The sequence below is a fragment of the Aethina tumida genome, chromosome 1, assembly GCF_024364675.1.
Source record: "Aethina tumida isolate Nest 87 chromosome 1, icAetTumi1.1, whole genome shotgun sequence".
Lineage (NCBI taxonomy): Eukaryota > Metazoa > Arthropoda > Insecta > Coleoptera > Nitidulidae > Aethina > Aethina tumida.
The window spans coordinates 7,419,268-7,433,281 of record NC_065435.1 but is presented as its reverse complement, the minus strand read 5'-3'; the positions used below and the strand labels follow the sequence as shown (position 1 = coordinate 7,433,281).

The 14,014-nt window shown below is 27.5% G+C and overlaps 1 protein-coding gene across 1 annotated transcript; it reads left to right on the top strand.

Annotated features, from left to right (window-relative positions):
• Positions 1-657: 657 nt before the first annotated feature.
• LOC109606640 (prostacyclin receptor) lies at positions 658-13,091 on the top strand. Its single transcript, XM_049966365.1, has 5 exons — positions 658-779; positions 4,012-4,595; positions 8,874-9,069; positions 9,284-9,501; positions 12,129-13,091. The coding sequence occupies exons 2-5, from the start codon at positions 4,218-4,220 to the stop codon at positions 12,393-12,395; spliced, it is 1,059 nt and encodes a 352-aa protein (XP_049822322.1). The 5' UTR covers positions 658-779; positions 4,012-4,217; the 3' UTR covers positions 12,396-13,091.
• The last annotated feature ends 923 nt before the right edge of the window (positions 13,092-14,014 follow it).

Below are 14,014 nucleotides of genomic sequence, written 5' to 3'. Positions count from 1 at the left end.
GTTCAAACAGTACGTCCCTGGGACGTACTTTAACCCCTGCGAGACATCCCAGGGACGTCCTTGGAACATACTTGTGGTATCTGGGTGAATTGTAACGTTGTAAATTTGCATTAAAATATTAAGGGAAATTATTTCATCTTCAATTAGTTAGTTAGCATTATTTAGTGATTAGAATTCAGATTATTCTGGACACGATTTTATATGCCAAACAACGAATGAATTTTGATTCTGTTTATTTACATTGTAATTAAAAGGTTACGATTTAACACTTAAATGTTTAAAACAAATTTGTTTTAGATTGATTCGATTTAATTATCTAATATAATCAATTTCCAAGTACTTTGTAAGATGTTTTGACAGTTATTTAAACAGCTCGATTAATATTACATTAACAATCGTGTCTAAAAATAAATATTTATTGTTTTATTATTGATTGTTTCCTTGGAATGTTGAAAGCCAATATTTTTCGCACAAATTTGGGATGTATTTCCTATGACTTATCGGAATATTAATTATAAACAAAGCACATAGTTATCTCCACCTTAATGATACATGCTTGTATGTATATAGCAACAATAGCAACAAACATAATATTCTATACTAATACAGAATTTTAAGAATTGCAATTAATATTCAAGACGTGAAACTTTTTACAAAGCCGATCCCCGCCAACATTTAATTATTCAGCAATTATTATAGTTTTGTTTTTTTCTCGGAACAGTCGCGTCCCAAATTATCTCCGTTTTGTTCTAATCAAAGTGCCACACAGTGGATTATCGGTAAGTTACTAAAACTCAAGTTCAACTTATTACCATACACACTAAAGCGACGAACGTTTTTACAGAATTACCATTTCAAATTCACTTATGTAAAATTTATTTTTACATCCATACGCAATTCTTGATGCCAAAAACAAATGTTTTTTTTTTTACGGTAAACGTCAAAATATTTTAATGCTCGTTTCAACTTAATAATTATCTGCTTAATAAGCAAATGGTTATTTATTTAATTATTATCTTCTGTTTATTTTTATAACTTTCTGATGATATTTCGTTCTTTTTTAATTTCTTTTATTAACTTGACCCATTAATGACAATTTAAATAAACTGACCCCTTTACCAATAAGTGTGGAATTAAAAAAGAATAGTGTTTATTATTTAATTATTAATAAGATATGGCGTGACGTTCTTACTTAAAAATGTTTAAAGCTTTGTAAATAAAACCTATTAAAATAATACACAATTGACTATTTTTTTTATAATTTAATTCGATATTAATAAGATAAGCATAAATTAATCACAAATTTGGGCGCATAATTAACAATAATAATACTAATACGTAAATAGTTTTATCAATAGATTAATGCAGTTAACAATAATAATAGAAATACGTAAATATTTTTACCGATACAGTTTTTAATTATTAATTACACTTTTAAATATTCAGCAATTTTATAGTTTTTTTTGACAGTCGTGTCCAAAATGGCCCCTGTTTGTTTTAATGGGATTATCGGTTACTTCCAACATACTTCAACATACTACCATACTAAAATAATAAATTTTTATAAAATTATCCTTTGAAATTTTTTTATGTAAATTTATTTTTACGGCCATACGCAATTTCTAGTATTAAAAGTCACTGTTTTTTTACTAGGAATGTTAATTTTTTGTTCTTCTTCTTAATTATTAATAAAAAAGTAATAAATTATTATTTTACAGTTTTATAATGAGCAGTACATATGTAAACATTTTTATCAATGAGTTTTTATCTATGAAATAGTCAAGTTTATTAATTCTGCAATATAATGGAGTTAATTTTAATGTAATTAACACTAATAATAATACGAATATCTAAATACTTTTATCAGTATTTCTAATCTTACCAATAGTTGTTTTAGAAGTTGAATAGATTATAATAACAATAATAGATAATTCAATTCAATTTTTTTTATTTAATTACACAAACAATAAAAATTTCTATTATTTTTTTTAATATATAAGTTGCTTGTTTTGTAGATTTAACTTGTTAAATTCAAAAATATTACTCATTTTTGAAAAGAAATATAATATTGCAAAACATTGAAGTATAAATTTAATATAATAAACTATGTGTGTTTAAATTTTTGTCAAGAGAATATTTTGTTATTAAAAAAATGATTTTTTTTTGTGTATTTTTTCTCTTTAAATATATGTTTTTCTCTTTAAATAAATGTTTTTCTTTTGGATATTTAATTTGTTAGAATATTTTCAAATTAAATTATTTTTTTTAATTATTTATAAAAATTATGAACAATAAATAAATAATTTTTGTTTTTTGTTCTCTTTAAATGTGTTTTTTTTGTATCTTAATTATAAGAATATTTTCATTTTAAATTAAATTCACTTATGGTTATAATGATTTTCCATTTAAAATTGTATTATAAAAAACATTTGAAAATTATTATAAGAAACACATTGAAATATAAATTTAATATAAATTATCACTATATGTATTAAAATTTTTGTCAAGAGAATATTGTTGTTGTTATTAACACATCAAAAATTATTTTTTTGTGTATTTTTCCTTTATATATTTTTTTTTTTAATTATTTTAGTTTATTAGAATATTTTCATATTAATTTTTTTTTTAATTATTTATAAAAATTATGAACAATAATAATTTTTGTTTTTCTCCTCTTTAAATGTGGAAGTTGTTTTTTTAGATCTTAATTATAAGAATAATAAATTAAATTTATTTTTCACTTTTAGTTGTAATGAAAATGATTTTTTTAATCACTGTAATGATAAAAAAGTAGTCTAATAAATTAACTAGCACTCAATTTTTTATTTTTTTTACAAATATTAAAATGAAATTTACATTTTGTTTTTGTTTTTTTTTTCTATATAGATGTAGAAGTAATTTTTGTAAAATATTTTTATATTAGATTAATTTGATTCCTTTAATTAGGTTTAGAACATCAAATGTTGTTTTTTTTTTTTGATTTGAATGTAAAAATCTTTTTTGTAGAATATTTTCTTATTAAATTATTATATAATCAAATTAAATTTAATATAATTAACAATAATAATTGGAATATTTAAATACGTTTAAAAATGTGGTTTTTTATTTCTAATTAGACATATGTACTTGGAAAATATTGGTCATATCTAATTATTATTTTTTACTCTTTAAATATAAAAGCTGTTTTCTGTAGATCTTACTTATACGGATATTTTCATGTTCAATTAATTTATTTTTCACTTATAAGGAAATAAATCTATAACTACTTAATTATTTATTTTTGTTGAAACACAACTAAATATTATTATTATTAATATAATAATAAGAATATTAAATGCCATTTTTTATTTTTAATTATAAATATATTAAATATTACAGTTTTTATCTTCATCTTCACTTTTTGTACGAATATATTCGTATTAAATTCAATTTACTCTTAATTTATGAAAATTGCAGTAAGAAAAAGTAGTCTAATAAAAGTAAAAACATTTTTTTTTTTTTTGTTTAAACAATAAAATTTAATTTAATATAATTAATAACAATACTAGAAATATTTAAATGACTTTATCAATGTGATTTATAACTACACAAATATTAAAAATAAAAATCTTTAGTTTTCGCTTTTTTGTTTAATTTTGTTTATTAATTTAATTTATTTTCCGTTTATGAAAATTGATATAATAATAAAAAATTCATATTATAATAAAATTAAATTAAATAATTAATCAACCAATTAATTTAATTAAGTTGTTTGTTCAAATAAATGACACAAAATGAAAATTAATATACCGTTATTAAAGTTAAAGTTATTTAAATTGAGTCGTTCCCGTTATTGAGTTAAAATTAATAGTGAACTTATTTACAAGTCAACGATAGATAGATAATCTATTAGATTCGAGTAGTAAGGGCATACCTAATAATGTTTGTCAACAAAACATTATCAGTTCCAAATAGTAGGTCTATTTTCTTTGTTTGAACGGGCGAAAAGTAATGTACATCATTATTTTCCAGTGCGACAAATACACGCGCCGCGTTCCGACTCAGCTCTGCTCCTGTATTGGATCAGTGGAACATCAGACTCTTTACAATTACAACCCTAAAGAGTCGACGTTGTCAGATTGTCAGCACGCGGGCAGTGTGCCAGTCGTCGTCGAGATGTGTAGCAATGTTTAAAAAGATTTTGTTATACTCGCATGAATTGTTCTTAATTCACTAAAATGGATAATTCGACGGCGACCAACGTCACAATGGTGCCGAGACAGAGGCCCGAGCCGATCATCTACTTCATGCTCGATTTGATCTTCATCATAGGCGCCTTGGCCAACATACTGGCACTCTGGATCATCCACAGGTCGTCGAAGACCCGCAACAAGAAGCACGTGTTCCTGTTGAGATGTTTGGCGTGCAACGATCTCGTCGCACAGATTGGGATGTTGGCCGCGATCAATTTAAATCAGATGAGCAGCGATTTGAAATTTTATACGTGCGCCGGATTTGTGCTTCTTCGCGGCTTTGGAATCGGCTCGGGCTGTGTTGCCTTTGTGATGGCACTGGAGAGATGGTTGGCCCTCACCAGGCCCTTCTTGTACCATCAGGTAGGTCTTTACTGCCCAATAAATAACACTTGTCCCGATCCCAAACCTGTCATTTTTTCTTAACAAACTTTTTTTATTTACTTTCCAGTCCCAGCTGTGTTTTAAGGCTTTTCTGTATATATTTTTAATAAAGTAAAACGTCATATTTTTTTTGTATAAGGAAAAAACCAGGAGAAACCAAAAAAAAAATAATTTAATTGAACATATTAAAGTAACCCCAAAACTTTTTATTATCATCTAAATTATTTTTAAATTTTAGTAAAAAAAAAAACATTGTAATTGTCTAATAAGAAAATTGAAATTTTTTTACAAATACTATAATTTTTATGCTCATTAACTTATAAAGTAAAAAAATGAATAGAAATAATTATTATCAAATCATTATCCTTTTTTATAATATAAATATAGTAAAACAGAATATAACATAAGGAAACTACTGTTAGTAATATTATTACCTATTTCTGGACACTCAAAAAAATATATATATTTTTTATAAGAAATTCAAGTTTTCAGTATTTCTGTACTTTTCTTTTTATGACATTTCTGTATATATATTATTTAAAAGCAAAAAATTATATTTTGAGTCCAACACTAATTTGCAACATTTAATTTAATTATTTTATATATTTAATACGGTAGAGAAACTATTCAAACTAATTTAATTGGTAATATGGACAAAAATCATTATATAAATATTTACAAACAAATAAATAAAAAATTGAATAAATTTGTTGTCAGGAATTAAATTTTTTTCCAGATTATTAAAACTTATTTAAGAAACTTAAATAATTTTTATATGTAAAACATTTAAAATTCAAATGAAAAACAATAATTTTCTTTAACACTAAATTACCAACAAAAAACTTTATATATTATTATTTTTTAACAAATAACTTTATCAAACTAATTTAATTAATAATATAGACAAAATTCATTATAAACATATTTAAAAAATATAAAAAACACAAAATAAATGACTAAAAAAATAGTTGTAAATTAATTTATTGCCTGTAATTAATTTTTTTTTTCATATTACAAAAACTTATTAAGATATATAAATTATCTTTATTATTTATCTGTAAAACATTTAAAAACCAAATAAAACACTGTAAATTTCTGTGTTCTACGCTCATTTACCAACAAAAAACTTAAATAATATTTTTTATGACAAACTTATAATTAATTATTTTTATATTATTATTTTTTAACATATAACTTAGTCATATTAACATAAAATATAACAGAAAAAACTATTAAAATTAATTTAATAAATAATATAGATAAAATTTATTATAAAAATATTAAAAAAAATATATAAAAAAAACAAAATAAATGAATAAAAAATGGTTGTAAATTATTTTTTTTTTTTTCAACATTAATTTACCTAAAAAAATTATTTAATATTTTTTCATGATATATAACTTACAATTAGTTATTTTTATTTATTATCTTTTAACAAATAACTTAATCATATTAATATAAAATAGGGTAGAAACGCTAAAACTAATTTAATTAATAGTATGGACAAAATTCGTTATAAAAATAGTAAAAAATATAAAAAATACAAAATAAATGAATAAAAAATGGTTATAAATTAATTGTCAGCAGTTATTTTTTTTTTTTTTCATATAAAAATATATTTAAGAAAAATATATCATCTGTAAAATATTTTAAAACCAAACAAGGACAATAATTTTCTGTATTCAATATTAATTTACCAACAAACAATTTAATTAATATTTTTTAAGACATATGACTTTTAATTTAATATTTTTTATCAAATAATTTTATCAAATAGACATATAGAAAACTAATCGAATTAATAATATGGACAAAATTCATTATAAAAATATTAAAAACATATAAAAAACACAAAATAAATTAATAAAAAAATAGTTGTAAATTAATTTATTGCCTGTAATTAACTTTGTTCACATTATAAATTGTTATTTAAGAAATAAAACTTATTTTTATCTATAAAACGATTAAAAACCAAATATAAAAACGATAATTTTCTGTGTTCTATACTAATTTACCAACAAAAAAACTTAAATAATATTTTTATGACATATAATTTATAATTAATTATTTTAATATTATTACTTTTTAACATATAACTTAAACATAGGATAGAAAAATTTTTTAAAACTAATTTAATTAATAACACAGACAAAAGTCATTATAAAAAATAGCAGAAAACAAAATAAATGAATAAACAATGGTGGTATATTAATTTGTCGCCGGTAATTAAAATTTTTTGCTTGTATAAGAAATACTACAACTAATTTAATTTATAATAAGCATAATTAATATTCTATGTAAAAATATATAAAAATTTAATGAAACAAAATAAATCAATAAAAACTAATTTGTTGTTAGAAATTAAAATTAATTTCATATTATAATGTAAAACGTTTGAAATTTAAAAAATAATTTTTTATGCTTGTCACTAATTTACCAACAAAAAAATTAAATAATTTTTCTTATAACATAACATTATTTTTATTAGATAGACATAATTAATTATTATTTATATGTAACTTAACTTATATATTATCATAAAATAGGGTAGAAAAATTTTTAAAACTTGTTTAATTAATAAAAAGTACAAAATTCTATGTAAAATATAAAAAAAGAAAACAAAATAAATGAATAAAAAATGATGGGAAATTAATTTGTTGTTATGAATTAAATAAAGTGTGTGGTGAGTTATTACGAATAATTTACTCAGGAAATATTAAAATATTTAAAATTATTACAATCAATTCTCTTACTGAATGATTCATTAAATAATTATTTTTAATAAATGATTTTATTATGAGTGTATTTAAGTAAATACATCCAAATTAAAACCTTTTTTTAGCCATAGTTTAATTATAATAATAATTTTGGAGGTCCCCACACTAATTATTCTGTACTAATGTGAAATTTATTCATTATAAATATAATGTTTTCACTAAATTTAGTAAAGGTTGATTTTAACGATAAAGTGCCCTAGATTAATAATTAATTTTTCTGCTTCACTTAAACTTAAAATTATTTTTATTTAAATATGGATTATCGGATTCGATTTATTTATAATTAATTTACCAGCTAATACGTAAACAGATATTCAAACGCCTTGAACTAATTCTGTTTCACCGAAAATAAAAACAAGGATTAGGTATGTTCGAAGATAAATTGAATTAAAATAATTAAATTCAGGGTTCAAGTACAAGTGCTAAATTTACAGCTGGCGGGCCCATAAAAAACGTATTTTAATTAAATCTTCCTTGTAAACATGCCCAATTAAACGTTAAGAAAAAACCACCAGAACAAATAAATTATTCAATAAAACGACTTTTTATAAAATAAACAAACCACCCGGTTCGGAACATAGACACGAACGAATGCGATTGCATCGTGGAACGTGCGTTGCAACGTTTAATTAAGGGTTGGCCCGATTTATTCGCCTATTTTAGATAATATCGAATGAAACTCGACGATTTGAATATTTGTTAAATATATAATTTTTCTGTGCAATCGCATTCCGTGGTCAAGTTTTCCCAAAGTGATTCAGACAAATGATTTATTACCACATTAGGCGTTGACGCAATGAACTAATTAGTGTCAAGTATTAATAAAATTTCAAAACAATATCGATCCGTGGTGTGGAAAAAACAGCCTATATTTATGGATTGTAACCCGCAAATATGTCAACAACGAATTAAACGTCGCCAGTTTTTTTTACGTTCAACCACTTATTTGGCGGCATCTTTATTTGGGGGGGACTATGTTAATTTAATGTTTATATTTGTTTTAATTTTTATCCAAATGGGACTTACTAAATATAGAGGTTCGTGCCTTTTTCTCAAAACTGGCTTATTTTGATGAAGTCATTACTTACCAAATATGCTTCCATTATTCTAATTGGCCATTTATCAGATTATCGATTGATCAGAGCTATGTATTATCACCGAAACTTTAAACGGTCACTCAACTTATCCGCTTCAAATTGATATTAACCGAAAACAAACAGAGTAAATTAGGTGACAATTAATTAATTACAATTTATACCAGACAATACGAAAGTTAACGTTATATATCGTGTTTACTGCATTGTTAGAACGCAGCGTGAGCCCCATGCAACACTATTACCCCTAATAAAATATCATTAAAACTATTAGCTTAGATAATGATCGGGGGTGCGAATTACTTCCAGGGCGATAACTTTATTTACTCCCTGTACACCATAAATTTGGCCCTTGAACAGAGCTTAACATCAACAATTGCCCCCAGATTGTGTCGTACAAAAACCTGAAGATGTTCACGTTTTCCCTCTGGGGAGGCGCCCAACTCTTGACCATAATACCCCTGTTTGGAATCGGCACAGTTTACGACCCGAGCCAAAGCAGGCCCTGCGTCAGCTACAGGTCTTCGACCAACATGATGGAGATGGACTCCTTCATCTACGCCTACACCTTCATGGCATTCGGTATGTTTGTTTAATTAGTACGTGTTTAATTGTACGATTGTTCTGTTGTCGCAGACAAATGACCCAAAAATTACTAGACCCGTTGTTTACATTATTTATCGTAGTTTGATAAAAGTACATCGACGGATGTGTTTTTATTGTAACAATTCAACTATTGTTATCAAAACGCACTAGTTCCAGCGATGCCAAATATTGTTATGACCGATAATTTTAGGTTCGGTGCTATGTCTTTGCATAGCCTTGTGCAACGTGACCGTTGTGATCGAGCTGCTGAAGCTGAAGCGGCAGAACAGGATTCTGGTGAGGAGGGTGAGCAGGTCCATCATCAACAGACCTGGATGCTCCAAGTACCAGACACCTGAGGAAGTGGCATTCGCAAAGTTGATGGCCATTATTTGTGTCATCTTTGTTTGCTGCTGGGTGCCACAACTGGTAAGTGGTTGGTTTGTTTTTATGGTTGTTTTAAGTGGATAGTATAAATTACGTGAGGCACTATCTATGTTATGTAAATTCGAATTACAACAGCCGTTAAGAAATGAATAATTGGCAAAGGAAGTTATAAATTTAATATTAGGACCTATAAAAATCGTTGTTTCCATATATAGATGGAGCTCATTTGAATGTTATTTGATTGCAACACGTGAGACTGCAATTGTAAAATAATTTTGATTCGTTATTACGATTAACGTCTGTCGAATTTAGTGCGTCTCTATCACTGTATTATTTAGTGGTAACGATTTCCGGGTTTTTGTAATATGCACACTATAAAAAACAATTTAGTCTTTATCACTGTTAGATCTGTGTTCTTAGCAGGTTTCCATATTTAATCAAAAACACAAACGAAGTAAAATGACGAAAATTACTCTCTAAAGGAATTTTTAATCTTCTGCATTAAATGTACACTGCCTGCCTTTTGAAGTGGATAATTTGAATTAATTAAAATATCAGAATACTCGTGGCATTGCATCAACAACACAACTTTAAACCTGATAATAAATTAATAACTCCATATTTCTCTATATTTTTCAAATTAGTACTTGGTGCCCCTCCCTTCAGCTCTATATCAGCTTCCATCCTCTTTGATTTTGGTCAAAATTAGTGACTTTTATTCCAAAGCTGTCCATTCTTCTCTAAAAGCATTAGTAATATCCCTAATTCTTTGGAAATTAATAAAAAAAAATAATTAACCTCTATATTTTTCAAATTAATAGTTGGTGCCCCCCCCCCCAGCTCTATATCAGCTTCCATCCTCTTTGATTTTGGTCAAAATTGCTTCTCTAAAAGCATTAGTAATATACATATTTCCTGGGAAATTAATAAAAAAAATAATTAACCTCTATATTTTTCACATTAGTTTTTGAAGCCCCCCCCCCCCAGCTCTATATTAGCTTTCATCCTCTTTAATTTTGGTCAAAATTAGTGACTTTTGATCTAAAGCTGTCCATTCTTCTCTAAAAGCATTAAGTAATATCCATATTTCTTAGGAAATTAATAAAAAAAAAAATTATTAATCTCTATATTTTTCAAATTAGTACTTGGTGCCTCCCTCCCAGCTCTATATCAGCTTCCATCCTCTTTGATTTTGGTCAAAATTAGTGACTTTTGATCCAAAGCTGTTCATTCTTCTCTAAAAGCATTAGTAATATCCATATTTCTTAGGAAATTAATAAAAAAAATAATTAATCTCTATATTTTTCAAATTAGTACTTGGTGCCCTCTCCCTCAGCTCTATATCAGCTTCCAACCTCTTTGACTTTGGTCAAAATTAGTAATTTTTGATCTAAAGCTGCCAATTCTTCTCCAAAAACATTAGTAAATGTTGGACACATGGTTTGTGTTTGAAGACGGTTCCATACATGTCAATTGGATTGCAGTCTGGTGAAGGAGGGGGACACTGCCTCCGAGTCATGTCATGTCTACAGAAACGAAATCTGATCCAAATTCTTGAGCAAATGGAACAATAATTGGTTAAATAACCAAGTTGTGATACCTTCGAACATTCATAGTTTCTCGGTTTAACTCAGTGCGTCTCTCTGAAGAAATTCCATCCCAAATTGTTACAAAACCACCTCCAAAAGCAACAGTTGGAGTCATGATATCTCTCACAACGTTTACGCCATGTCCAAATACAGCTATCGGTGTGATATAATGTGTACCTAGACTCATCTGTGAACAAACAATTACGTCATTAGGCTATAGTCCAGAGGCAGATCGTTGACCCATGGTCTGAGGTCAACCCAATGCTCCCTCTTTAACAAATTGTATAGAAAATGTCTTCTGGCTCTAAAACCAGCTTCCTCCAACCTTCTTCTGATGGTAGAGACTTACAATAAATTCAAAGTCTGCACCAAGCTTGAATGTAAGCAGAAAAGAGTACTTCTGGTTGTAGCTCATTGTCGGCCACCGCCATGTCATATATTAGCATTCCCTGTTTGTGAATAACGTTTCCAAGCAATACTTGCTACACTTAGAGAGACATTATACATTTGGGCAACTTATTGTTGACTCAAATTGTCATGTCCCTAAATTGCAATTATAGCAGCAAAATCTTCAGAAGAAAGCCTTCTTTGAGCCTTTTTGTGGTGCTAAACAACAGATAAATTAAAAATGAACCCAATAAAATGTGTTCAAATCCTCATTGAATATTCATTAACATTCATAAAAAGTAAAATAAATTTAAAATAGTGATCATCTAGAGCTGAAAACGTTCAGTTAAAACAAATTCATACATTATCCACTTCAAAAGATGTAAATTTCTTAAATAGGAAGAAATTGTATAAATTAATTATCAAAATATTTTGTTTATCTTAACGTTTTTGACACAAAGAAATATTTTTTCAGTTTTCTTTGCTTTGCTAAATAAAATAAAGAACAAAGACTAAATTCATCAATGAAGGGAGAAGAAAGTCAAAATACTTCGTCTTCAGCCTTCTCTGCTTTGTTAAAGATGAAAGACCAAAATTCATCAATGGACGGAGATGAATAAAGTCAAAACCGCTTGCGCCCTTTTAAATTGTTCCAGTTCTAGCCGAATTCGCTGACCCAATATGTTTTTTCAGGTCTCGGTGCCCCTAATCCACTACCGCCCCCAATGGGAGAGCTCAGCCTTAATAACGGTGGGCAACTTCCTGATGTGCGTCTACTTCACAACGGACCCATTCCTGTACGTGTTGCAGCGCTACAACAGAGACATATGGAGGTTTCTGTTGCCCTGTTGCTTCATCAGGAGGTCGGCGATAAGCCTCAACACCGGAACAACAACGACGGGAACGCCGACCTCCGTTTTACTGCAACCGCCTTCCTTTACCATCCCTGTAAATATGTAAATTTTAACCTTTTTAACTAATATGTTTAGTTTATCCTGATCATTCCCCGTCTGGGTAACCCGTGTTTTTTCCTTTTTATTCAGCCCGGTCACGATGTTAATCGATTTGCTGTCGAGATAAAGAAAACATTATGGAAATTGTCTAGAGTTACCAGCTCAAATTAAACCAAGACTAAGATATCTTCCACGTTAGTTAGTTAATAGCCAGGTTAATATACTTTGAGGCCGATGCAATTTAATCATCTCTTCAATGTCAAGGTGAATGGGGACTCAGGGGGGATCTAATCCCTCTAATGGATACCCACCTAACCGAAAACCAATTGATCATTTAAGACGTGTTTCAAGGGATGATTTTAATACTCCGTGATTTTTATTTACTGTGTAAATATTTGTATATATTGCTAATAATTTAGTTACGTTCAGTTTGTTTAAATAATCTTCATTGTTTAACGTTTGAGCTGCACCTTTTTGTTTATTTATTTTTGGTTTTTTTTTGGGTTTTTTTTAAGAAAAAAACACCAGCAATTAACGCCTGGAAGGTGATAACATCTCAGCACTCACTCACTGTAAAAACTTTTGATGATGTCTCCTCACAAAGCACTGAACAAGATGTATTTTAAACAGACTGATATTATGTTTGTGATATAACTGTACCAATATGATTATTTTTAAAGAAATATATCCGTACTTGATGAGAGTTATTTTATTTCTTCTGTGTCTGCAGAAAAGTCACCTTCATTAACCTTGTATCAAGATTTTAACAAAGTTTTGATAAAGATTTAAGTGTGGAAACGACACAGACTTCAGTTTTTCACTCAGGCAAATTGTTTATCAAAGTTATATCTTAATAACAGGCAATAAACTAGTTGGTTTTATTATCGGCAGAAATATGTGGAATATTTAAAACACATAAGCTATAACTCAAAAGAAAGCGGGGAAAACTGAGTGAATCTATTAATTTTTATTGCCACACGCTGACGTTTGAATTAATATATTCAACACTCCAACGTCTGACAATGATTAATCTTATCTAATGTTCCAATCAATGAGTTCATCACATCTGGAAAATTTATTGATTATTGAACACCCGTGACTCTTCAATCTTAAAATTAAAGTAAATAAGCGTTTAATTTATCAGAAGTCACCGTTTAGCCTCTTAAATTTAGCGTCAAATTGTGCGGGGGTGGGTGTACACAGAGGAGATATGAAAGGGCAGAACGATAGGTAAAGAAGTGAACCTAAAACGAAAGTAAGAAGGTTAATTTATGTGTTGGCATGTAAGAGGTATAGGGGCATAGTATTTTTAGATTTACTTTTGATAGGTAAAGACCAAATTCAGTGGGCACGCATGTACGAACACGAAAGGACAGTATCTTTGAAAACTTAAACCTTAGACCTTTAAACGCCAAACACGAAAATGGAAAAATTGCTGACGTTACATATAAAAAAAAAACCAACGGTTTGTTTTTTGGTCAAGCCGTTATTGATCAGTGCGAGGACATTCACTTTTCTTACTTACATAATTGGTGAAAATTAAACACGAACGAGCAATGAAATCGCCAGATGCGTGATTTTAGCAAACATAAAAGCGAAAAATCGATGCATCGGTTTTTGCAACGT

Bases quoted from the DNA above. Each gene is read 5' to 3' on its own strand.
- LOC109606640 (XM_049966365.1), top strand. From the start codon at position 4,218: ATGGATAATTCGACGGCGACCAACGTCACAATGGTGCCGAGACAGAGG. The intron at 4,596-8,873 runs GTAGGTCTTTAC...AATTGCCCCCAG, and splicing joins GGCCCTTCTTGTACCATCAG to ATTGTGTCGTACAAAAACCT. The intron at 9,502-12,128 runs GTAAGTGGTTGG...ATGTTTTTTCAG, and splicing joins GCTGCTGGGTGCCACAACTG to GTCTCGGTGCCCCTAATCCA.